This window comes from Ailuropoda melanoleuca, chromosome 6 (assembly GCF_002007445.2).
Source record: "Ailuropoda melanoleuca isolate Jingjing chromosome 6, ASM200744v2, whole genome shotgun sequence".
In the NCBI taxonomy this organism is placed as follows: Eukaryota; Metazoa; Chordata; class Mammalia; order Carnivora; family Ursidae; genus Ailuropoda; species Ailuropoda melanoleuca.
In genome coordinates this window covers 128,081,613-128,109,157 of record NC_048223.1, presented here as the reverse complement: position 1 = coordinate 128,109,157, position 27,545 = coordinate 128,081,613, and the positions used below count along the sequence as shown (strand labels likewise).

General features: G+C 42.7%; 1 protein-coding gene across 2 annotated transcripts in view; it reads right to left on the bottom strand.

The window, feature by feature from the left end:
- Positions 1-359: 359 nt before the first annotated feature.
- GLRX3 (glutaredoxin 3) overlaps positions 360-27,545 on the bottom strand; it is a 34,443-nt gene continuing 7,257 nt past the window's right edge. For both annotated transcript variants that reach the window (XM_034663450.1, XM_019803305.2), the window contains exons 3-11: positions 17,411-17,485; positions 16,471-16,672; positions 11,196-11,368; positions 10,897-10,958; positions 8,555-8,612; positions 6,876-6,928; positions 4,203-4,242; positions 4,017-4,109; positions 360-617 (exon numbers count right to left, since the gene is read on the bottom strand). In XM_034663450.1, the coding sequence (XP_034519341.1) occupies positions 567-617; positions 4,017-4,109; positions 4,203-4,242; positions 6,876-6,928; positions 8,555-8,612; positions 10,897-10,958; positions 11,196-11,368; positions 16,471-16,672; positions 17,411-17,485 (807 nt within the window). In that variant the 3' untranslated portion in view covers positions 360-566. The remainder of the gene's footprint in view (positions 618-4,016; positions 4,110-4,202; positions 4,243-6,875; positions 6,929-8,554; positions 8,613-10,896; positions 10,959-11,195; positions 11,369-16,470; positions 16,673-17,410; positions 17,486-27,545) is intronic.

Sequence of the window (27,545 nt, the reverse complement as noted above, 5' to 3'; positions counted from 1 at the left end):
TTCCTCTGAGCTGCCGCTTGCTAACACGCCCCTGGTGCCTTCTGAAAGGAGTCTCCGAATCTGCTGAGCCCTGTGTCGCTTCTGCAATTTCACCGGGGCCACACACGGGGATGCTGTCAGAAACACATTTTCAGTTGAATTTTTCCAAGCTGTAAAGAAATCTTTGGCCATTGAGGGGAGCCACTGGTGTGGTCTATGAGCTGTTCTAAACGTGACTATGGATTTCAGGCGCCATCACCCTTCTGCGTCTTCTGAAGCCTGCCTAGTTCTTAGCTGCTATAAGGTGCCCACAGAGTATGAAAAAGAAATTTAGAGTAGGTTAATTACTATATATTTAACATCACTATAAAAAAGAGAGATTTTTTACACAAGTATTTTTAATCGGATTTGAAGATGTTTATTGCATTCTGTTTGGTGAAAAACAAACAGAACATACATGTACTTAGCACGAGCTGGTGGGATACACCAAGCCTAACTGGGTGAGCAGCAGTCTGAGAACGGAGTCATGAGTGGCCCTGCTGTGACGAAGGTTTCCCGCAGCAGTGGGGTACCGAGCGTAACAGTTCCTAGTTCTCTCCTTTCAGCACTGGCAGCAGCTCACCATTGTCTCTCAGTTCCTAACAACAAAAACAGAAAGCAAAAATAACACAGATGCATAGCGATGAAAAATGGAAATTTCGAAACATCCCAGATTGCATCCGAATCCAAGAACCAGAAGAAATACTGGACTGTAATAAAACTCCAGTCTACCAACACACTGAAGCCAAATACCACGCCATAAAAACTGAGCACACATCACATTACAAAACTGAGGTTAAAAGGCATTCAAAAACCGGGGCTCCTGGGTGGCTCAGTCGTTAAGCATCTGCCTTCGGCTCAGGGTGTGATCCCGGTGTTCTGGGATTGAGCCCCCACATCAGGCTCCTCTGCTGAAAGCCTGCTTCTTCCTCTCCCACTCCCCCTGCTTGTGTTCCCTCTCTCACTGGCTGTCTCTCACATAAATAAAAAACCTTAAAAAAAAAAAAAAAGGCATTCAAAAACCGACAGACTGTTCTGCATTAACGCACACAATAATTAGAGCAACACNACATAAATAAAAAATCTTAAAAAAAAAAAAAAGGCATTCAAAAACCGACAGACTGTTCTGCATTAACGCACACAATAATTAGAGCAACACAATGACGCCTCCTATTTAAACAGCAATAAATAGGGGGGACAACTGTGAGTGACGTGCAAACACAATTGTGGAAGAAAGCAGCAACACAGTGTTCAAGGCCACTCACGTGTGATGCATGTGACACCCATAGCCCCACGGTGACACACGGGGTCATGATTTCAACCCAGCCCGGAAAGGCCACAGTACTAGTAAAAAGTGTACACATAAAGGCCAAAAACCACTAAAAAGACATAAAAATCCAGAAATATTTTTCTGCTTTCTTTCAGATTTAAAATGTGGAACACAGCTATCAAGTTTTAAATGTGACAATAAATGATAACTCAGATTTTCTAGCTTGAGATAAACATTTAATTTGATGTCAGTTTTCAGGTTATTACTAAGCAGCATGAACATCAATCAATAAAACCACTAAAATCCGTTTGACCTCCTCTCCGGTTAAACCCTAACAGGTGTGATCCTGTCACACAAACTCAGACAACACTCAGTGATGTCTTCAGATCTGCTACCACCGATCCACTCACCGGCGGACATCCTACTGCACGAAAGGAGCAGGCAGCACCTTTCTGACACAAGAGCAGGAGGGCAGGAGGCCATGCGGCTCGGGGCAAGGCCCAGCAGCCCGCAGGCAGTACCCGGACGCCACAGACGGCTCACCTAACTTCTCTACGTCTGTGTCCCCTCATCTCAGGGTGCTGTGAGAATGGCCGAAGCGCAGGGGCAAGCGTGGCTGGCACGTGGTGGGATCCTCATCCCCTGATCTAAACACTCTCACTCTCTGAACAACATTTTGCAGGAGTGAACTGGGCACCGAGTACTACTAACTGACTGCCGTTTTCCTCAGGACACTAGACTGACTGAGTCGCTGAATCACTGGGTAACTCTTGTATTCAACCATTCAATAAAAAGGGCTCTCGGTGCTCTTCAAGGCAGAATTAACTCAAGTGGAGCATCACGGATGTTTCCAGTGAACTAAAGATGAGGAACTGAACTCTGCAGGAAACAGACCAAAGTGCCAACCTAACTGTCCCCGGCTCTCTTCTCGGGGGAAAATGTTCCCAGCATCACAAATCTCCAAATGTGTGTTTTTAGCAGGTGAACAAGAGTCCTCTAACTTCCCGTTACAGACCTAAAAGAAGATGCCCTTGAAGCTGGCTTCAGAACTAAATGGAATGTACTGGTCGTCATCTTCCCCGGAGTAAGCAAGGGCTCGGGTACAGACTGTGGAACACTCAGACGACACAGGCCAGGAGTATTTGGGCTCTGAAGACTGTGTCTTAAACAAACAAAAAGTATATATAACGTAACAAATGCAGATGTGTTTTTGTTGCTTCCGGGCTATTCAAGAGCTACTATGTTAAACCTTTTCTTTCTCCTCCAGGAATGAGCCGCTTTACTAGGAAAACTGCCTCACTCAGTGTCCTAAGAAGTGGGAAGTCCAACGGGAAGTGCTGCAGCAGACAGAGCTGCGTGGGGAAAACGGCAGGACGAGCCGCCGCCGCTGCGAACGACACTCGAGCCAGTGCTGACAAGACGTCCCGGACCACAGAGCTGACGTCACTCAGCGCTGGGCTGCAGTCCTCTCACATTATGAAAACAGGAGCTAAAACTTATTTTCAAATGTAACTAGAAGCAGTGCTACTTACTATTACTACTTGCTTTCCAATAATAAAGTCAGACATCTGCCCTCAGAGAAACTTCTCTAACCGGCAAGGCAAGAGGAAGGCCGGCAGGAGCACCGGACACCGGAGCACTCGCCCCACCCTGCGCGGAGGTCCGCACCTCCGGAGCAGAGCCTGGCATCCCCCCTCAGGGCCCGTCGGGGCCCCAGCCACCGCTAGCCTCCGCCAACACCATGACGCCCGGCTGGGGCGGGGGCTCCGAGGACGTACGGCGGCAGCTTCCCCGTGCTACCAGCTACGAAACAACTACGGAGCACGCAGGCTACCAGGCGGGCGTGCCCGAGTTAAAGTCATGCCCGCTGAAAATTCCCTGAGTTTACAAAGCAAACCAAAGAAGTAAGTTAATCATCAAAGATGTATTCCCCAAACATGCTCACAGTCTGAGAGACCTAACCAAGTTTCCAGCATCTGAGACCAGAGGTGGACTTGGAGATGGCCCACCGCAGTCTCGCACTGTTCTATAGGAAACTGGGGCCCGTGGTCTCAGGTCTGTCACACAGCTGGCAGGCCAGGCAGCACTGGGTGTCAGACCTCCTGCCCACGGCCTGGGGCTCTCCACTCCATCACCCGAGTGCAAGTGCACACAAGGCAAAATGAAAGAACACGAGAAAATAATACAATATAAATATACAAGGACAGAAGAACTTCAGGAGCAGGAGCAGAACATTTCTATAAATGATTCATAAACAAGAGGGGCCCTGAAGGACACAGAAAACATGTAAGCATGGAACATGCAAGCTATCCGAAGCAGAGGGGATGAGGAAAGAAAAGCTAAAAACATGGAAGACTTAGCAGAGTGGGAGTAAAAATCAAATTTTGAGCTTAGGCCGTAATCAGAGCATCTCAGAATGCCAAGTTACAGTTTGGCCCTGAGTGGGCAGTCCCTGGGGAGATGAAGGAGGTCATGCAGAAGGCCCCTCAGTGGAGGTGATCTGACTGGCTCAAGGGAGGGGTGAGAACAGTCTGATCCACCAAGGGCAGTGCGAGGACACGATACTATGGACACAGAAATGGTAACACGGGGTCTGAATGGACTGGACAGGAAGCCAGCAAGTAAAGCACTCGAGGAAGCCCCACAGTTACTGTTCAATATAAAATGATAGCTTTCAAGCATGCTAACATTTTCCATCTTTAGGATACCAGATGAACTCCAACCTTACCTTAACGATATCCAGACCTCCAACAAGCTCCCCTTTCACATACAGCTGAGGGTACGTGGGCCAATTCGAGTAAGTTTTTAACCCTTGCCGAACCTACGGAAACAACAGGAACTCTGAAACCTTACTATAAGACCCTAACGAGTAAAACTAAGGCAAAGGACGAGAAACATAAAACACAGAACTTACTTCTTCATCCTCCAATATATCAAATGTCTCATATTCGACACTACAAAAAGGAGAAAATATTTTAACAGGAAATAGTTTTATTAAACAAAAACCGTAAAACCTACTTGGTGTTTTAAAAACAGTCAAGAATAGTTAACAGTTTTGTTGCTACTGACATTAATGGTGGAAAACAGAAATGACTTTACTTTTCAGTCTGTCAAGTACCCCACAGAACAAGTCAGCCCAAGATACAAATTTATCTAGATTCTTCTCTAGACAATATTGGGTTAGACAGGGGTCAGCAAACTTTGTCTCAAAGGGCAAGACAGTCAACGTGTCGGCTCTGTAGGCCATAGTCGGCCACAGCTGCTCTACTCAGCTGCAGAGCACGGAAGCAGCCTGACAAGGCAGACATGAGTGGGTGTGGCTGTGTGCCAATAAAACTTTATTTACAGAAGTCAGCAGCCAGCTGCAGTGTGCCAACCCCCAGGTTAGACTTGCATCCAAAGTTTAAATAAGTCCTTAACAACACTGCGTTTCCAGCCCTCATCCCTGGGGCTGCTGCTTCTGACCTACTAGAAGCTGCTCAGAGAGCAGGAAGGAGCAGCTCTGAGCCCCATGGACATCCGTAGCTGGACCAGAGGGTCACTAACCAGGACAACTATGCTGCCAACAAACGCCACCTTATGGAACTGTGATCCCCCACATGAAAATAAACTGATTTCAGAGCATATGTGCTGTTCTCGATATGCATAAACCAGTGACAGTGGTGTGGCTTCATGCCGTATAATGACCACACTTGTATAATGAATGCGGAATTACTGCATGGAAACCCACCTACGTGTACTCAGAAGGCTGTCACTATCAGTGGTCAAGGAATCAGTATGAATGTCGGACTGATTTCCACAGGGAGACTGTGGGAATATGTGCAGTCCCAAAACTGGCCAAAGAAAACCACAGGTAAAAAATAAATTTCAGTTTCCATAAAACCAAAACCACCTTCGTAGGGAAATCTTGTTCACTTAGTAAGTTTCCAAGAAAACTGTCCATGGTACAGAACACAGTCAAAATAAATAAGACAACAGGATAAATCAGCACCAAGTACCAAAAAAGGAATGTCTGAAACAGCAACAGAATTTAAAAAAGACCCAATGGAAGTCTCCCTTCAAGGTGAGCTAAAGGAGGCAGATCCTAATCTGAACAGTGTGATAAAAATAACGAGTTACAGAACCATCTATGAGGGACCTAGGAGATACTGGGTCCGTGCGTATGTAGGTGTGTGCGTGCAGTCATGATGGCCAATGCAGCTCCTCAAAGTTCTCGGAAAGAGACGCATTGGCCATTCACACTTCAATGGACACTTGGCGCACAGCCCCTCGAGGCATGTGTCGCTAGGCCAGTGGAGGAAACGTTTAAGAGTGGAGGGGCAGGAATACAAAGCCAGCAGCTTCTCCTCCAGACTGACGGCTCTCAGCACAATCACAGTCTGTTCAAGGTAAAGAGCCATAGAGGCGCCCACAGCCCCACTCACTGCAAGTCTGTGGCCGGGAGGCTCCATCTCCAAAGAAGCCCCTCTGCGCCAGGACAACCGGTACTTGCAAATGCAAACAGCATTAGACAGACAGGGGGCAGAAAGCAATGTTATGGAGACTTGCCAAAAACACACAGGCTGACACGGCCCAATGCTGTGGTGCTCTGGCCTCACGACCTTGCGGAAGGATACCCAAGGGGACACACTGTCACGAGGGACAGGCGGACTGAGTGTGTCACACCAGGGAGCTGTGACAGAGGGAAGATGGAGAAAGGAGGCTGTAAAAACGGATGACTAGAGCCAAGCCAGCCTCCCCGACGTCCTCGGCAGGGTGAGGAAGGGGCAGGCTGAAGGCCAGAGGACAAAGACTCTCCAGACTGTCCTCTGTAAAATGTCACAATCTTCGTTTGAAGAAATCAATCATTTTGCTTTTATGTCCCTAGAGTTGTATTTAACATGTGTTACTCAACTGACTACTTTCAACCTTGCCCATGAATATCTAAATATTTCAAAGATTACCTTCCCCATAACTTCATAGGTTTCGTTAATCTATTTAAAGCTATGGCTAGAATACTTAACAATATTAAAAAGACGCTATGGTGAAGTAAGAAATAAGGGGGGGGAAGCCAAAACATTTGACAAACTCTACAGAACATGGGTGAAATATCTCCAAACAAGTGGTTTTGTTTTTAACCAGAAAAATTAAGCAGTTTTCTTAGCTGGCAGTGCCGTCACTGAGCAGACCAGAAGCAGGAACACAGCCATCTAATCCCCCCCAGTTCTCAGATGCACAGAATGACGACCTCCACATGTGCTCTAGCCATTTCATAAGCTGTTTAGAAATGAGAATATTTTTTAAGGAAAATCAAAAACCTCTGATACGCTTTCCCTAAAATATCTTTATGCGTATTAAGGGCTTTCTTCTGGGAAAGTAGACAAATAGTTATTTCAATGATAGCCTTCTAAGAAGCTCCTTTATGTTACCAATCGGTTGACACTGGCCAGAAAACCCTATCGTGGTCTAGTCAAAGCATTCCCAAAACACTTGTAGCAAAAATAAATAAAAATATGTGGATATAGATGTAACAACTGACAGGCATCAGTGGCAGAACTGAAAAGTTGGAATTTCTTAAACACACCATTTGAAACCAAGATTTACATACCCAGTACTATTTAGTATTTCCAGAATTTGTTTGCTGAACCCACATTTTGCTTCCTAAATTTAGAAAAAGAAAAGAAGAAATGAGTAAAGATGTATTACATTTTCTACACAGCCCACCGGCGTGGTCCCGTGGAACATCTGTCACCGGGATGGCACAGACAGGCCACAGCGCACTTCTGGCTCTAACCACCGGAGAGGACACATGTCCTGGAACCTGACGAGCTCTGTGGTCAGACTTTTCTCTGGGTGGAACGTCGACACTCTATGGAGTTCGGTTCCTTCTCCATTTCACTCTTACAGATGACATCAAGTCACTTAACCTTTTTGCAATGTCTAGGATCACATCTTCCTGTCCCCAACTAGACAGTCACTCCCATTTTCTAAAATTTGTAATTACAGAGTACTGACTTCTTTTTTGAGGTTATGGCACTGTGACACATTTTTGTCAGGCCCCAAATCCCAGCAATCCCATGGGAAAGACTAGGCACCACACAAACTTCTTAAAAGCACAAATGATTCTGCTCCCAAGACATATCAATACCGGCTGGGCTTCCAGAAAAAAACTGTGTCTTGAGAATAAAAATCTGCTTTAATCACCAAGAAAATATAAAAAGATAACTCTATCCTACTGAGAAGCATTAATTTCCTCTGTCTTAATAAATTTAGTGAGGAAAAAAAAAGAATCTAGGTCCTAACCTTGTGTTCCCAATATGCTGAAACCTTTATTATCAGTTTCCTACTCATTACCTTCATTGTAACAGTTACACTGACTAGTTATGTTAACTAGTTGGTTTTACTCTATCAGTTATATAACTCTCACACTAGTTATCACAACCTCATTCTCAATGACTCTGTGAGGCACACCATCCCTTCACACACGGGGCTTGAGCAGGCAGCCCACAGGTCTAGGCCGCGCCAGGGCGATGGGGAACGTAAGTGTGCAGCTCTCCGTTCCATCAACCTCGCCTCTCAAGGCTTTAGCAGCCCCACTCCCAAACAGACCACACCCCGTTGCCCACGTCTGCAACTGGTTGAGAATAAACGAAGGAAACGGAGCCCGGTGTCTGGAGATCTCCGTTCCAGTCCAAATACAAATGACCATCAGTTTTGCTCACACTGATGGTGGGAGTGATCTATCCAACTTGATACTCAAAATGATGCCCAACCAATATGTACCTTCATCCAAAAAGCTACAGGAACCGTCCCATTATAAATAAGAACTGCCAGACTGTTTCACTCATTCATCAAATGGTGCTGACCACACATGAGGGGGTTTATTTTTCCATCGCTGACTTCTTAAAGGGTGACCTGGGGCTGCGCACCCCAAGAGCTACAGGGTTCCCCGTACTCAGGAAGTATCGGGACCGAACTGCCCACTCCATGAGCCCACAGGCTGGAATGGTGCCGGGACAGTAACTAACAGAACCAGGACAGAGTGAACAGTGTTGACCAAGTTCGGCAGCAGAAAGAAATGCACCCCACTGAGATGTTGATGATAAAGTCAAGCAAAATGTAGATTACTTTGTTTGATCTCTGAAAACGCCAATTACGGCCTGGATAACTTCCTGCTGCCACCACAGCTTCCTTAGCCACAGCTAGGGAAAAAGACTGAAGTGTCCCCTTGTTGCAGATGTTAACATCAAAAGAAATTACAAATAAAACCATTTTTGAGTTCTTTACCTGTTTGTTTCCTTTCATAAAGAGCATCACAGAAGCTTTATTTGTCAGTACTTTGAGCCTAAAGAGAGAAAATTGATATAAAATGGCTCAGCTCAATTATTAAACACCACTTTTGCTCCGCTTCAGGAGTAACATGCATATTTGAGGGATAGCAGGATGATAGTTCACAGCTCTGAGTGGCATTAAACAAGCAAATGCATTGACATTTTCCTTTATTTCATTCTCTCCCTGAGCCACCATAAAACACAATATGGCTTTTAAGGCAATGAATGTTCCTTCGAGTTGCAATTCAAGCCCATCAACTCACAGCACTAAAAAAATAATAATAACAAACTCAATAAGGAATTGTTCAAGAAGGGGCTTGTATAGGGAGCCCACCCACAACTTTCAAAAACAGATCTTGTGTGCTCCCTTCCCCACCGAGGCCACACACAGCTCCACACTCCCCGATGTCCACAAGGTCACACTGGGAGGGGAAGTGCTAAGTGCTGCAACACCGACCAACAGCAGCTGCTCAGATCAAGTGCTCCCACTCTAACTCGGCGTTTCCTACTTTCTGCAGGCTTTCACACCCCGTGCTCTCACTTGCCATCAGGAGCACCCGCTGTCTGTGTCCAGCCTAAGGTCCAGTCACCCATCTCAGGACAGTCCACGTCAGAATAGGCTGCTGAAGACCCACTGAGCCCCATGGCGGTCATGTCACCGGATCCTCCTCCCACTGGTGCTCTGGGTCACCCACAGCTCAACACCTCCTCAGAGAACAAAGTCATCACAAATGAGACACACGACTCACGCTCACAGCTAGGTCCCGTTCACGTCAGACAGAGTACGCTGGGCTGATTCTCAGGAAAAGAAATAGAGACTACGGTGCTGATCACCATCCGTCACCTACAGTAACCCAACGACCTGGATCCAGGAAACCCAAACACGTCCATCCGTCCCACATGCAGAGACATCACCAGACCCGGGAACTCAGGCTCCGGCTCTCTGCACACTGGCCGCACCTTAAATAATCACTAAAATACATGAACACAGATCTCTACAGAATCTCTCTGTAACTCCGGCCAGCTGGACTTTGGTGTCTGAAGCCATAGGAAATAGACACAGCACATCAGGAAACAGGAGAGCAGGTGTGATGAAGACAGGGACACAAATGACAGCAAAAAATGGCCTGACAGAGAAAAATGGCCTGAAAGCAGATGCACGCACACACCAAGCACAGAGGACTTCGGAGGCCGCACGGCCTCCGTGAGCCACCCAGGGGATACAGCAAGAAATGCCACTGTGGGGCGCGCGCCCGGGAGGCTCAGTCGGTTGAGTGTCAGACTCTCGATTTCGGCTTAGCTCATGATCTCAGGGTCATGAGAACAAGCCCCGCTCAGGCTCTGCATTGGGTGTAGAGCCTGCTTGAGATTCTCTCTCTCCCTCTGCCCCCACCCAACCAAGAATGCAACTGGGGGACACAGAGCATCACTGTCCTATCAAAAAGGCAGGAAAGGGTACAAATCATTTGAGAAAATGTGGCACTTACAAGTCAGTTTGACATATATGGGATATTATTTATTAATCAAGGACGGATAAATGGGGTGTTTATTGTTAAACAATTTTAAAAATTCCCAAAATGCTGAATAGCAAGAAAATTACAAGAGTAAGTTTCACCTCACAGACTCAAGCCCCAACTATGAATGGCTGATACACTGATGTATTTCAAAATAAATTCTTCTTTAAACCCCAAATTAATTCAAATTTATTACAATAAAAATCCCTTTAAGCCTCCCTACAGGCCAAAGTCCAAAATTTCCATAAGATAAAATCTTTAAAAGCTGATTGAGATCCTTCGTAAAACAAAGACCAATTTTACAGCTCCAAAATCTCCTTGAATTATAAGTTATCATGGTTAGAAAGGCAGTGTGAAACCCCCGAAGTGTTTACACACGTACCACACGCACAGCCTGCGCTCCGTTACACTAGGCACCCCTCACGCTCAGTGTTCTGAAGATGCCAAGAGCAGGGACTGCTACCTAAGGACCGGGACTGCTGGATCCCAGCTCCGAAACACAGAGAAAGAGTAAAACTGAGTCATTCCACTGAGACAATGATATTTCTATAAAAACAAAGAATACCCTCCACCTAATTAATTTGGTGTAAAACTTTATCCAGTGCAAACATGAGATCTTCCCAAGTCTGCATGGCTAATCAGACTGCAAACAACACAGTATGACCTTGGCACACAAAAACAGATCCCTGATTTCTATACGGAAAGAGCAATGCAAAAACCAAGAAGAAAGAAATATTTTTAAAGTACTAAATGGTAGAGTATTTGAAACTTTTAAAACACTTACCTTTCCTCTAATTTGGGAGCTTTAGGGCAAATTGTATCTAGTTCGTCAGATGCTTCCAGCTCCTGAAATAAACACACGTGGAAGTTGAAGAAAACATTCACCACCACAACACACATCTCCTTGGTTGTACGGTAATACAGAGCATCAATCATCTCATGAGAAGTACTTCATATATATTCCAGGTTCATTTCCGTAAATGTAGATTCTTAAGGACTTTATACTCTAGATTCATTACTGCACTTACAAAAGTGTGCTCTAAATGAAAATTCTTTACAAGGTACAGACTTCTCAGTTCTAACCTTAATTATATCAAGTCCTCCTATGAGTTCTCCAGAAACATAGAGCTGGGGATAGGTGGGCCAGTTGGAATAGGTTTTGAGACCCTGACGAACTTCTTCATCTGAGAAGATATCAAAACTGCTAAACTGAATGTTATGTTTGTTAAGGATCTCCACCATCTGCTTGCTGAAACCTGCGTAAGAAAAAGAAAATCAAGAATTTAGCTTCTCTCTCATGCCCGTGATTTCATATTACTTCACAGCACACATGAGCTATTGACCAGAGTCTGCCTCTGTTTCACCCATGACTTGATGAGCACGCCTACACAGCATGTAAAGAGAAAGCAAATTCCAAGAACCCCTTATCTGACCTTGAACTATACGACGTGTTCAAGTATGGCTTAGCGTTTAGCACACTTTGGAGTTTTAAAAAGTCTGTATATATTTATCAATGTTCCTCTTAATATCAGGCACATTTTTTGTTGTAGGAGAAACAATGCTGGCCAGAAAGCCGTGGCACCGGCTCCATCCAGCAGGGAGACAAACAGTTGAGCCCTGGACAGGCCCCCTCCCCTCCCTGCACTTCCCCATCAATCAGGGGACTGACCTGGATGCCCCAGACAGTCCCTCCCAGCTCTGCTGTCTGTGAATCTCTAAAAATCACCACTGGATGGAGGAAAAGCTCCACAGCAGCCATCATTAGCCACTCCTTGCGCGCGCAGACTGGAAACCCACTGTTTCGTTTCTATCACCTTGTACTAGGTCTGAGTGCCCAGTCCAGCACTTCTCTGTCTTTTGCCATCTCTAATAGAATAAATTAGAAGTCAAGGAGGAATGTGTTCTTTCAGTTGAAACTGGTACATTGAATTTCAAAGCTGTCTTCTCTGTTGTTATATAGGCACTGTCAACAGACTGACAGTGTTCTTTCTCATCTAGTGCCGTAACCTGACAGTCTCTTTTTTAAAGCTATTTACATTCCCTAAAGTATGTAATGTGATTTTTTTTTTACTGCACTGTAGTGACAATCTTATGTTCCATGATTTTATTATACTTTTGTGACACATTTTTGTCCTGTGCTTTTTTGACATCATTTTCTGATTATGACATTAGTACTGAAGAATAAGAGTGTGAATATCAGTCTTTTATAAATCTATTAGTCTTGTCTCAAAAGACAGTATTTTTCTTTCCATAAGCTAATTCTTCCCAATTGTTTTTCAATACTTTGTACCACTCCACTCTCACATCCCATCCTTCTTTTCAAACACAGTCATAATTCACTGGAAAATGACCTATTCTTCAGGTGCAAAATTCCTGCAGGATTTCATAGCATCAGCATTTTCAAATAAAATCAAATCATAAAATTCATAAGATTAATTGCAAGAATAGACTTCACCTGATGTCATGCAAAAGCATTTTTATTCTTAAAACCTGGATGTATTACTGAGCTCCAGACATTTTTCAGCTCTACAGTTTAGAGATGAAGCACTGGTATTTATTTGAACAGCATATAAGTTGCTTTTCCTACAACTCAAGTGTTAAGTTCATGTACAGCCTGAAGTAAAACACTGATTCGGAAATTTTTTTCATTCATCTGGGAGTTCATTAGTAAACAGCTAACGGCTGATTGCTGATGGTTATTCTGTTGCCAATATATTAACTCATTTCTACTGTAACTGGCTGAGGAAAAGCTTTCTTTTAGCTTTAGGCAATTACATGCAGACTAGAAAGATTGATGGGTAATGTTTCGTTTTTAAGGGTTAAAGTGGCAGACTGGAAATGTTATGCTTAAGGATAAAATAGTGAGAAGGCTTCCTTCCAATAACACAATATTTACACACTTTTTTTTTTTTTGGAAAAATGCATGCATGCAATAAAAATATTTACAAGTGGAAAAACCACGTTTAGCTGCCAGAGAACCAGTGTTTTGGTCTGCAGTCGTTTGTACTCATGACAGGAGGCGTGAATAGTATGCCTAACTGGGCCATTTCATCACTATCTAGTCACAATAAAACCCTGAAGCCCACTTCTGAACCTACAATGCTTGCATCTGATTTAAAAAGAAAACCCCGCTAAGACAGACTCTTACTGCAGAAGAAATGTCTGTCCCGTGGTTCAAATACCCTTTGCTTTGCTAAAAGCTTTAACTGAAATGGATACAAGAATTCCCAAATAACTTAATTAACCCGCGTGTTCGAGGATTTAACATTCTGTTTAAAAAGATGGACATCTCGGTGCTTCTTGAAAATCTGCCTAAAACATGAGAGCCCTCTTTCCTGTCCTCCTGAGGAACACAGAATAAAGATAATCTAATTCTTCGACGACTGACACCTTATCAACGTGTCAGGCTCATAACACATGACACACTTGTGCCTGTAGAGCCCAAAAGTGAAAGCGACGAAGATGGGGTGTGAAGTGTGCAAGGGTTGGGCTGAGACCCAGCAGGTTCCACGGCAGACACTGAAATGGTTTTCAGGGTTTCCTTGAGAGAAAATTTAATGTTATTCACTCATGTTTTTGATTAACTGAAAGCAAGGTGGTGGCCAGCGAATCAAAAATCACCATAGGTCTACTCCACAACAGGAGCCCAAGGGGAGCACTGGTGCTACTGACGGCAGGGCCTTCCAAGGGAGTCCTGTACAAAATATGGACATTTCAGACAGTCGCGTTCGTGAGCACCAATGGTCATTGCTTTTATAAAGGTGGCTCTGACTACGCCTCATCTGATGTGCCAATGCAAGAGCAAAACAGCTTTTCCACTAAGCGGCTCAGAAAGGAAGAGGGTGAAAGTCAAGTATGCTCCTGTATAAGAGAACAGTTTAAAGATGCAGACAGTGTGTGCAGCAGGGCACAGAAAAGGGGGAAAACAGAGCCAGAGGCACATTAATAAAGGAAGTGGCAGGGCACAGCCACAGCAAAAATACCTTCTACTTGATCCTTAAGTAGATATTTTTTTAAAGAATACCTGCATTCTAAAATGATCTAATTTACCATCTGTCACATATTTACTGTATTTGACAGAAAGACATGCTGTTACAGAAATCAAGACATCAAGAAACAGAAAAGCCTGTTAAAAATGTAGTTCTAAAAATTATCAAGACTAGGGGCGCCTGGGTGGCTCAGTCAGTTTAGTGTCTGACTCATGACTTGGGCTCTGGTCATGATCTTGGGGTCATGGGATCAGGCCCCCGCATCAGGCTCCACACTCAGCAGGGGGCTCTGCTTGCAATTCCCTCTGCCTCTCCCACCCCACTCAATCTCTCTCTCTCTCTAAAACAGATAGATAAAATCTTTTTTAAAAATTATAAAGAATAAAACAAGTACTTGTTTAGAATGAAACTGTAACAGTTAAATCATGTATATTTAAAAATCTCTTTCAAATTCCCTAATTATGTCTTTTATTACCTAAATGTCTATAATACCATGTTTTTCAGATTGTTCTGACATGTTGTAAAGCTTCTTTTTTATCCTACCTTATTTATAGTCTTCTAAATGCCAGACAGTTAACATACAAATGGCTAGAAATACACTATAAATTAAGCCTAATAAAAAGGTAAGCAGGCAAAGGACTATTTCAAAGTGTAATTCTAACTTATTTGAATAATCATATAACATCTGATCTGAAAAGGATCTTCAAGACTGGCTCCAACCCCAACACCACCAAAAGAAGGACTGAGGGCACAGGGAGGGTTACCGACCTGTACCTACGTCACAAGGGCAGGGTGGTGTCGGGATGCGGCTCATCTGCCGTGATCTCTGGCCACCACGCTTCCCCTCTATCAGTCAGACAGTGCACCGCCTCCCCCTCTGCTGCCTCAGCACCCCTTCCCAGCTGCACTTTTACCACCTGCCAGTCTTGTTAGGTTCTCATTCAGAAAGGAGTGAGAGAATGGTCCTGTTCCATCCCAAAGAAGAGAGTATTCTATGGGTTTTACTGTAGGTTTACTGCGTAGAACCCATCCTCCAGGTTCATCCACATCTGACAGCAGTTGACCCGCACTTCAGACTGCAAGGAAGGCACTGAATAAAACCCATCAGACTCAATGCTGTAAGTCCCTGTTCTCAGGTGACCACAGAAAGTACCAGAAATGATTTTCCTGCCCAATGGGAGAAAGTAAACCAGTTGCAACCACTATTAAAAACAAACCACGACAACAGAGACCAGCTCTTGCTATCTGGGGTTAACTATAGTAGAGACTAAGTTAGTTTTTCAACATATAAATAGCAGGCATTATCTGACATGTAAATACTAGCAAGAACATTTTTCAAGTAGAACTGAGAGAAAAAGGAACCATTTCTTTACCTTTTTAAGACAGTACTCAACATGAAACTTTATTTTTAAAACTAGACTTTCATAATCTAATATGTAATTTACTAACTATATAGGGAAGAATTTACAATTAAATTTACACTGGAAGCTAGGTTATTTTTTACAAAGCCACACTGGACATGCAGTAATCATATAAATAGCACACTCCATTTTACTGCCGCGTATCTTAATAAACTCCCTCCTGTACAGTTGAAACAAATACTCAGATTCTCAACAGCAGCATCAAAAGGCATTAAATGTTCAATTATGAAGCATAATAATGTTGTACTAGGCATAGTAAGAAGAAAATAACATAAACCCAACACCAGAGGGGTCAAATAAACTCTAAAATTCACTTAAGGACAAAATTACAAGCATATATGTACAGGAAGTAAGAGTGACTATAAGCCACAGAATTCAGAATCTTTCAATTATTAGCACCTATAAGCAAGAGGTAAATTCTGCAGTCACATAATTCGACGTTGGGACAGGGAGGAAGGCAAAAACACAGGGGGAGACACAGGAATGCCACCAAAATTCTGTAAATGTTTAAACGCTGATTCTGGACTACATGAATCAAGAGAGACTGCCACAAAAGACAGGAAACTGTTAATAGCAAAATGAACTGAGCAGACAAAAGCCCATTCAGGGGACAGCAATGTGGTGGCTGGAACCTAACCCCAACTCCACTGCGAGGTGACCTGAGGAGCCGCCCCCTCTCTGGGTACTTATACATATACAACAAAAACCTTCAATCAGATGATTTCCAAGATGCCTCTGGGTTCCAACATTCTCTGTGTCTGTGGTGCAAACTAATTCTCATCACCTCATGACAGAATGCCAGTGGGAATTACGACCTTCCTGATTTTCTAAAGGTATCTCAGCACGAGTGTAAGAGGAGCGGAGAGCAGGCCCAGAGACGGGCACCCTGCCGCAGCCCGCGCTGGCGAAGCCCCATTGCGCGTGCGTCCTGGGACAGCAGCTTCTTACCGCAGCGCGGCTCCTGAGGACTTCCCTTCATGAACAGCATGCAAGGGGCGGCGTGCGTTAGCTTCTTCAGGCGGAGGCTGAGGTCTTCTTTAGGGTGCTCGTTACCACTGGGGGGGAAGGAGCCGCTAGATGCATGTCGCTGAACTTTTTTGGTCAACTCTGGGGCATGTGCACCGTCTAATCGGTCAATTTTCTGAGAATTCTGAAGTTAAAAAAGTCGTTTAGAATATGTGTGGCACTCTTTCATCACCCCTTTTAAGATCCAAAATGTTAACAAGTATGAACTCATAGCTCTGGCCAATTTTTAAAGGGGTCAACAGCATCATTAGATATGTTTTTAAAAATATGATTACCAATTGCCAGATGCATCTCAATTTTAGAAATACATAAATGTCTTCTTTTTTCCCCTTTTTTGGAACATACTAGGAAAACACTGCTATGCCTCAAACTCAAACCAGATCAGAGTCTAACCTAAAATAAAAGAAATTTCCCCACCCTCATGGGGATGAATCTATTACTAAGTATAAATGCGGTATGGGGGGGAACCGTGGTAACACTCAGGGGTGCCCTAAAGCACAGATTTGCACCTGCTTCCTAAGAGAGTCATTAATCAAACCAGGACCAGCCAGATGTTCCATTATGCCCAGGCACATGCCCTAAGCAACCAACTTTTACCCAGCTCAGGGAACATTTTGGGTCTACAGCCAAGTATCTGGATTGTGGTCTAGAAGCCCCAACTCTGACTGCCCATGTCACTTCTGCAGGATCCCTAGGCCAAGCTTCGGCATCAGTGCAAACAAGGAGACGATGGGAAGACAGGGCAAAGCCAAGACAACCGAGCGCCGAATGTTCCAGGATCAGGGGAGAGGGTAAAGGAACCCACACAGAGCCCCATGGCCCACAACAGACGCAGGAGCTCCTGCACCATCTTTATCCTTACCTTGAAAAACAGAAAGGTGGGAACAGAACTAATTTCATATTTTTCAGATACTTCAGGAACGGCTTCAGCTTCCAACTGTAAAATACAAGAATTTAAAGCTTCATTACAAAAAGGTCCTTTTCTGCTACTTCAGTATGTAAATCAGCTTCACATGCATCATCCCTTCAAGCAGCTGATGTTCCGAAAGAGCATGGTACCAAAGTTTATGACCCATTTACATTTAAATGAGACTCACTGGGCTGGCGTGTCATCCACTGAGTCTGCAGTGTCAAAACAGGTTCAGAGGTTTTTATTTTGTTGCACATTTCAAAAGATGCCTGGAGGCTGTGAATAAAATTTTTGGTGCACTAGTGACCTAGTAAATTTTCAATCATATGCAGCTACTACTATATTGAAATCCATAAATCACTGACCCCAGTTATGTCATGATTACAGTGCTTATTTTCTGCCCACAGCAATTCTTGCTGTTTGCTCTATTGACTAATTTCAAGAGGCAGTACATCATGACTGACAGTTGTAGCCTTCTGCAAATTATGAAGCAAAAAGGAGTATTTCTTCAATAAACTATTGATGTCTGATAAATTTTACCGTTAACTCCTGCAAGGCTGCTGGACACTAAACAGATATCTTGCTAGGTTATTTGCTTCTGGGTCTATTCATACATTTAAATGCATTTTAAATAAGATGACTGTATTCTGCTTGATAATTTCCTTGAGGGCCTTCAACAAGATATGATGTGCTATCTGACATACGAATTTTAAACATATTTAATAACTCAATTTCCAAATAATTAGAACATAATTCCTGTAAGCTATTTATGTAGGACTTTGTAAACCGTACACTTTGAGGAAAACCAAGACATAATATTATATCCTTCCCTCATAGGACTGTCGATTTAATATAAACTTTTTAAAACCAATAAAAATCTGTATTCACATTATACCTGTAGGAAATAAAATTTATTGATAAATTATATTGTTAAAAGATTTAAAAAATATATAGCCTGTATTTTTTCCAGGAATGAAAGATTTCCACTGGGCTTGAAACACTATTTTTATCTAGCGCTTTCCCTGATCCAGTATATATCTATCCAAATGAACCCTGATGGTAAGTGGGAGGCAGAGTCATTTGTCTTTGGTTTCTATCTTCCATCTCATATATTTTTCGGGTGCTCTTTTCCTACTTTATTTTTTTTTTCTTTAAAACAACCTTTTGAAACAATATTTTTAATTACTTTCATTTTTCAAAATGCACTAAGGTGAAAATTATATACATTTTAAATCAGCATCAACTGTCCAATAAACCTGAAAAAATAAACAAAGACAAAGCATTTGGAAACAGCTATTTAGAAAACACTTTCTAGGGGCGCCTGGGTGGCACAGCGGTTGAACGTCTGCCTTTGGCTCAGGGCGTGATCCGGTGTTATGGGATCGAGCCCCACATCGGGCTCCTCTGCTGTGAGCCTGCTTCTTCCTCTCCCACTCCCCCTGCTTGTGTCCTCTCTCGCTGGCTGTCTCTATCTCTGTCAAATAAATAAATAAAATCTTTAAAAAAAAAAAAAACACTTTCTAAAAGTTTTTAAAACTTTTGTGCTGTTTTTGTTTCTCATACAATTACACACTCAAACCAGAGAGGAACAGAAAAGGCAATGATTACAGCAGTTCACTATTTTCTCTCTTTCAAATAATCTCTCGAGTGCCCACCACACCTTGGCATTAGGTTAGGCTCAGTTACAATCCCTATCTTTAGTACTACTGGACTCTAACAGGAAAATAAGACACATTTTAAAAAGCGGCAATACTAAGCAAAAACAAAACAAAACAAAAAAACCCACAAGACAATAGTTTTAAACCAAACCAAACCACACCAGAAAGCATCTGGACTCAAAAACACAGTCCTCTGTGTGGCTAAAAGTTGACCTCTTCTCATGTTCCTGCTGGTTTCCAACAGTCTCCCTTAAGGACAACTCTTCCAGGAACCAAACCACCCTCTTGAAATTCCTAAAGCCAGGAAGATCACCCACATGCTCCTCGCACAAAGCAGCTCCGAGGAAGATGATATCTTAATAAGACAAAGAAAGTGGTGGCAGACAAATCCTCCCAAGCACGGGCCAGGAGTGCCACTGAAGGCAAATCCATTCCCCAGAACATCAAGGGTATCTGAGGTCCTAAAACCTTTGCACACTGAAATTCTCTGGGAACATTTTTATTGGATGTAAAATAACATGACAGTTCTATCAATAAAAACAGAAAATATTGAAAACTGATGTGCATTCAGAAAAGACCAAAGATGATCAGTAAGAGTGACATGTCATGGGAAGCCTAATCTGTGCCACCAACCACGACAGGCCCTTTGCAGACAATGGCCTAAACTACTTAAAACCTGGAAAGGTGGGCAGTACATAATCAACTCAAGCTTACAGGTGGCTAGGTAAAGACGTAAGTTGTCCAAAGACACACAGTTAATAAGTAGTAGAGCTGAGAAGCAAACCCAAGTTTGTTTAACTATATAACTCATGCTGTTTTTCACTATACTGTGGTATACTTTTTCTACTCTATCAATCAAAAAGAAAGATTAAATCTCAAAGATAGGATTTATACATGACTTTAGCATCCACCAAACATGAAGATTTCCAGAATGGAATCTCAGACAGAATGCCTTCAGTAGGAACCACGTGCTTGCTGAACCAGGACTCTCAAAGTCGGACCCTTCCTCTTAAGTGTGCCGTATGTCTGTGGAGTGGAGTGAGGAGAGGCAGGGAGATGTTACCACAGCAAGGTAAATCCAGAGGCAGGGAGTTCCTTCTCTCCAGGGTCACCAAAGACCACTATGACAGTAATGGCTAACGGCTATGATTAACAGGCCAGACACTGCTCTAAGCTCATTTTGTGTACTGACTCATTTAATCTGCACAATAATGGATGCTGTTATTACACCTGACTTTCAGGAGAAACTGGAACTTAATGAGGTTAGGTAAGTCCACCAAGATTACAATACTGTTGAGTGGTGGAGCAGGGCAGCGTGGCTCCAGAGCCAAGCTACGTTCTACACCGCCATAATGCCATCTCAGCAATCCAATGCTACCTTTCCTCATTTTGCTGACCCTTCAGTACCATCAGTGTAACCACACCCACCTTCTCGAAATACCCCCTTCTCGCCAAGCTTTCCCTTGGCTTCCCATTGTTTCTTTTTCCCAAACTCAGACAGTCTCTCTGGTTTCTTCCTTTACACCTGGCCAATCTCTACAGGGCTGGCACATCCCAGCACTTGGTTCTGAGTGCACTTCTCTATTTATGCTCATTCTCCGAGTGGTCTCATCCAATCCTGTGGCTCTAAGTAACACCAATACGGCAACAACACCCCAGCTGTATCAAGGCCAGACCTTCCCCCCATCGCCTCCGAGCTACACACTCAGCATCTGCACTCAGATCTCTACTAGTTATCTCCCACTAAACCTGCTCCTCCCCAGGACCTCATGATCCTTTAAACCATCCAGATGATCAAATTAAAAAGGACACAATCCTGATTAATCCATTTCCCTCACCCAACATCCACTCCATTAACAGGTCCTCCAGGTTCCCCCTCCAAAATATAAGCCAAATCAGACCATGGCGGCATTTCGATACTCCCTCTCCACTAGAGTCCACAGCGTCTCTTACCTGGCCCGAGAAAGAGCCTCCTAATGAGTGTACTTGCTTCTAGTCTGCACCCTTCCTTCCCCCACTTCAAACCACTTCCCACAGGACAGCTGGAGGAATCAACTTAAAAGCAGGAATCCAACGGTGTGTCACCTCCACTGCACTCAAAATAATAACCAACTCTTCCAGTGTCCACAAGGTCATCTGGCTGTTGCCTCCCTCACCAACCTCTTGCCATAACCTTTCCTCCTTCACTAACTCCACTGGCCTTCTGCCGGCCCTCCAACAGTGTTCGCTTGCTGATCCACAGCCTAAAAGTTCACCCCCAACTCTCCCAGTGATGACTCCTTTTCACTTTCCAGCTTTCCTTTACCAGATACAGCTCTCCAGCCCCACCCGAATTGAGTATCCACCCACCCCCAAGTCCTCCTCTTCCATGCCTATTTCTTTCTTTTCAGAACTTACTACTATTTGAAATTACCTTGATATGTGACTTGATGACCCAACTGTTTGTATCCCCAGTGATTAGCATAATGGTGGCATATAGTTAAGTGTTAGATAAGTAAATTCTGACACAATACTGAACGAATGTTGGTCACTATTGCTAAGCCTACAATGGGAATGACCACTGGCCAGGGTGGCCCTGACCCCTGAGGCTGAGAACGATTAAACCTGACATTCAGAGACATTTTGTTAAACTTCGTAAAGAGGCTTCTTTCTAACTCTGTGACGTGATCTAAAAGGAAAATTTTTCAAAATCAAATTCTGTGTGCAAATAGATATTTAAATTAATGTTTTTGGTAGCTTTTTAAAAGAGCTTTGCCAAACTTAGCCCAGGAATAGCTAATAAACTTGGTTAATTATTAGTATTTTTTATTACCAGGACAGTATAAATAAAAATTAGGATATTTTTAAGATTCAGCAATTCTACTTGAATTATCTGAGAGGCATTTTTGGAGTTCCCCAAAAATGGAATCCTACATATGTGCTCCAAAATGCCATTGTTGTTGTTGCTGTTGTTGTTACGTCAGTATTCTCTGGCGATGAAAAATAGGAATTCAGCGAACTGGTACCCAGCTACACAGTACCCTTCTGGAGACTGGCCAGCACGGTCTGTTTACAGAAGCTAATTGTACATTTAGAATTAAACATTTCTATAACCATATAGAAATTATCTATACTGATTATATAGACCCTTAGAAATTAAATACTATGAACTGTATTTTAAGATGCTTGCACATTCAAGAATAAATCAAACTAAGACAATTCCTATTTTTTGAGAATCAAAAACTGCAAACTAAGTGTATAACCCCTTCTACACCCCTGCCTTCACACCTGAAGTCACAATGGTTAGAATGCCAGCACAGCAGGCGTTACACAAACAAGAGAACTACTAAATGAAACACAGCAGTGCAAGCCTCACCAACCAAGTGGCCGGTAAGTCCGACTTTGAGAATTTATGCACTAAAGTGCATTATAAAGTAAAATGAGTACCACAGCCTAACTGGATCAGAATACCAAGCTGGAAGAGGGGTGGGGTGGGGGGCCAACACAGAAGGTGGGAGCCACCTACACAAAGAAAAGCAATAAAAAAAATTTTTTTAAGGTAAGGTAAAAGGCTACTATTTCAAGTATCCCACCATCTAGTCAAGAAGCCAATCAAGGGGCACCTGAGTAGGTCAGTTGGTTGGGTGTCCCACTCTTGATTTTGGCTCAGATCATGATCTCAGGGTCGTGAGATCAAGCCCCACGTTGGACACCGTGCTGGACACGGAGTCTGCTTGGGATTCTCCCTCTCTCCCTCCCCCTCTGCCCCTCCCCCCAAGTGCTCTCCCTCTTTAAAAAAAAAAAAAAGCCAATCAAAACAGGAAATTAAATGACAGAACAGACAGAAACACAAGATATTCTCTAACTAATAGGTGAACCAATAGCACAGACTAAGTTTGGAGATGAAAGAAAAAAAGCCACAGGAGTACACAGGAGACTTCATTTAAATGGGTTTNAGGAGACTTCATATAAAATGGGTTTGAATTGAATCATCATGCTGAGCAACTTAACAACATCCAATTTTCATTTGAAGAAAAAACAATAAATTTAATAATAAAAAACAAATTGAATAAAATTTCAGTAATTAAGTCATAATAAAATTAAATGTAAAGTTAAAAATAAATGGCCACTCCTATATAAAGATGAATTGATCAGGACCTCAAACAGAACTAGTGATACCCAACTTCCCATCACAAGGAGCCTGTGCTTCTCTTCCTCCTTCCTACCTCAGCACAACTGAAAGATTCTATCTCCCAAACAAGTGATTAAATGATGTGTGTTTTCCCATTTTAGTTGAAGATAAAGTGCTAACAAACTGACTACGTAATTTGAAAAGCATGTAACGTTTTAATTAGCCATTTAATTTTATTCTGAACAAATGTTAAGTTTTCAATAAGACTTTTAGCAGTAACGATAACTCATGTATCTCCTCTAAGCCCTTAGACCGGGGCAAACCTCCACATGGGGCCCAGAGGCTCAGGCAGGTCTAGAGGGGGTGGCCAGCGCAAGAGAGTGCCACACGGCAAGGCACAGGCACAGACGTGCTGCCACGGAGCATGCAAGCACTCTGTCGCTACACCATCAGTACAGGCCACGAGCGTGTTCCTTCAGATGCAATAAACCTAAGAGTCCTGCCTTTCAGCAACCTGTTCCAACAAGCAGGAAATACTCAGGGCCAAAATGTATGCTAACTTTTCTCAGTATTGCTTTTCCATCATCTACAAAATAAGAAATTGTGCATGGTCACAAAACTTTACACTCAAACTCTTAAAAACATCATGTTTAGGGTCACCTACATAATGACTTTATAATTTTAAGTTATGGAATCAATTGATCTCTATAATTCACAAGTCAGAAATGCCAGACTAGGGGCACCCGGGTGGCTGAGTCCATGATCTCGGGGTCCTGGGATCGAGTACCATGCCATGCTCCCTGCTCAGTGCGGAGTCTGCTTCTCCCTCTCCCTCTGAACCCCCTGCCCCAGCTCGTGCTCGGTGTCTCTCTCTCTCTCTCTCTCTCTCTCTCTCAAATAAATATCTTTAAAAAGAAAAAAACTAAGAAATCAAATTAAAAGACAAAGAGGTGGCAGAACATCAGTTGCCTACCCTAGACGGCTCAAAAAGCTCTCAAAAACAAAAGAAAGCTCTCTTTAAATGAACTGCATCCTCTCTTACTGGGGCATGCCAACAGATATCTCAAATATTTTACTGATTTGCTCACCATTTAAATTACCTACCTTACAAACTCCATGCAAATTATCTTTGCCATTTAAAAGAAACACTACTGCGGCACCTGGGTGACTCAGCCACTTAAGCGTCTGACTCTTGGTTTCAGCTCAGGTCATGATCTCAGGGTCGTGAGATCAAACCCCACATCAGCCTCCATGCTCAGTGTGGAGTCTGCTTGAGATTTTGAGATTCTTTCTCCTTCCCTCTCTCTCCCCCTTACAATGTTCCTCCATTCGCATGCTCTCTCTCTAAAATAAATAAAATCTTAAAAAAAAAAAAAAAAGGAAAAAGAAAAGAAAAGAAAAGAAAAGAAAAACTACTCCACAGAGTGAATTTCCAGAAAGTAACGCCTCCTGGGAGAACTACCCACCTCATGCTGTCAGCCTTCCCACAAACAGCAGGTGCACTCAAGGTTCAGGTATCCCCGACAGATAAGGACTTCCCAACCCCTGGCTTGCACAGACACTTAAGCACTTGAACAACTTAAAATCTCACTGCCAAGTGTGCTACCAATGTGAGAAGTAATTCTATAGTCGCTTTAAATAAATCATTCAGATGGCAGCTAAGAAGAATGTGTTACCTAAACCAGTAACATTATACACATAAAAGCAGACATGCAACAATTACCATCATCTTGATTAATCTTATGATTGAAATGTTTAATCATTCATTTCACTGGTAATCGTTATCTTTTATCACTGACCAAACATGCAGTTTTAATGTCTCCTTCTATTATTTATATTAGACATTTTGGGGTTACACTCTAAGGTTACATTACACATTTCATTGGAATTTTAAATAAGTCCTTAAATTTTAAAAAGCTAACTATTACATCTATATTTGCTCTATCTTCATAAAAAAAACACTGAAAGGATTCATGCAAAATTAATATAAGCAGTCCCTTCTTTACAGGGTGGGACACCAGGGCTGGCAGGGAAGGTGTGGGGAGCACCCTCACTGTACACCTTTTACACCGTTCTGATTCTGAGACATCTAACTGCAGTACCTATTCAAAGCACACTTACCTGTATAGAAATTGCCTGAAAATTACATCACCTATTACACAGATGAATTAGCCTGTCAGAATTCTGTTTTCAGTTTGCATAAAAGGTGGACAATACAGAAGATATCACTTTTAGCGCCATATATGGGTAGATTTGCCAACATGTGCTGTGAACTCACTAATTCTGGTTTTAAAAAATAAGGATTTGGTACTTTGTATTTCTTTAAATCCTAAGGATTCAAGCTTTTGAATACAGGGTGTGCCTCCCTTCCCAAAAATTCATTTCTAAGATTCTTGACTCTTATTTGGGCTTTGGTGCCTCAACCAAGACTAAGTCCTGAATGACAGTATTAAATGTATTAAACCAAGTGAGCTAATCTACAGCTTCAACTATCACCTTCCTAGCACATGCTCACAAAAAAGACAAACTAGGAATGCAGAGTGTGCAAAGCTGGGTAGAAACAAGGCAGGGCAGGGAGAAGCTGGATTCCTTTCTCCGCTGTTTCCTAAACAGGTCAGAAAAGGTTTCAGTTTCTCCTGTAGGTCTGCATTCTACCCAATCCCAGACAGCTACTTCTTCCTGTTCCCCTGGTTCCTAGCGGCCTCCCCACCCCCTTCCCTCACTCACTTTCCACATCACACCTTGCTCTTCAATGAAACAAGCTTTGTTAATATTTTTACTATATTCAAACCACGATGATCCACAGTGAATGATCTAGTTGCTTCTGCTAGCAAACATCCCCACTGTCCATCCAGCAATTTACTGGTTCTGTCTGTCCTCCCACCACACACGTGTTAGGGAAAGCGTGGTGATTGTCACAGTACTTGGTACTTGAGAAATGCAAAACAATTTTAAGATTTTTAAGAATAATCTACTGCAAAAATAACAAACACTAACAACGATTATAAACGTGTAATTCCACGCCCCTCCTCCCTTATGTTAATAAAATGCAGTCTGTCTCATAAAAGAAGCGACACCAAAAATATAATACCTTCACAAACGAAACTTGAGGCTGTTCTTTAGCTAATTCTGCCATCACGTCGTTCATCTGAGCACACTGTGGAGCCCATGGCGCCCAAAAATGGACCACAAGGAGGGACCTGGAAATCAACAAAATGCAATGCTTTAAAGTTACAGTATCTTTAGAAATAAGGAAATACTGACATAGATTAAAGTCTACTACCAAAACAACCTTTATAAGAACTGCCTGAATTGTTTTTCTACTGCTAGAATTCCATCGTATTAAACACAGACTGAAATATAAGGCTTGCAAGGTCTTGATAATCTTTTGGATGAATTTTCACATTAATGATATTTCTTGAGTGAAGACTTAGCTCATATGAAGTGGTTCTAAATATTTATCCATCTCAACTAACAGTCACATAAATCAATTATGTTTTCAGACCCTTAGGAAAGGTGGAACCTAGATTTTTGCAGCCAAGGCACAACGTCTGCGACAAACAGCTGCAGATGCATAGTTCCTACGCAGTATTTCCTTGTTAAGCACAGTACTGTGATGCCGGGGTCTAACTGTGACCACAGGAACAGGAATAAAATGTTGGAAGTGGAAGGCACGCAGGCAGAAAACAAGGGAAAAAATGGAACTGATTTCCACAAAGACAGGCTTTTTTTATATTCTACCANACTTAAAATCTCACTGCCAAGTGTGCTACCAATGTGAGAAGTAATTCTATAGTCGCTTTAAATAAATCATTCAGATGGCAGCTAAGAAGAATGTGTTACCTAAACCAGTAACATTATACACATAAAAGCAGACATGCAACAATTACCATCATCTTGATTAATCTTATGATTGAAATGTTTAATCATTCATTTCACTGGTAATCGTTATCTTTTATCACTGACCAAACATGCAGTTTTAATGTCTCCTTCTATTATTTATATTAGACATTTTGGGGTTACACTCTAAGGTTACATTACACATTTCATTGGAATTTTAAATAAGTCCTTAAATTTTAAAAAGCTAACTATTACATCTATATTTGCTCTATCTTCATAAAAAAAACACTGAAAGGATTCATGCAAAATTAATATAAGCAGTCCCTTCTTTACAGGGTGGGACACCAGGGCTGGCAGGGAAGGTGTGGGGAGCACCCTCACTGTACACCTTTTACACCGTTCTGATTCTGAGACATCTAACTGCAGTACCTATTCAAAGCACACTTACCTGTATAGAAATTGCCTGAAAATTACATCA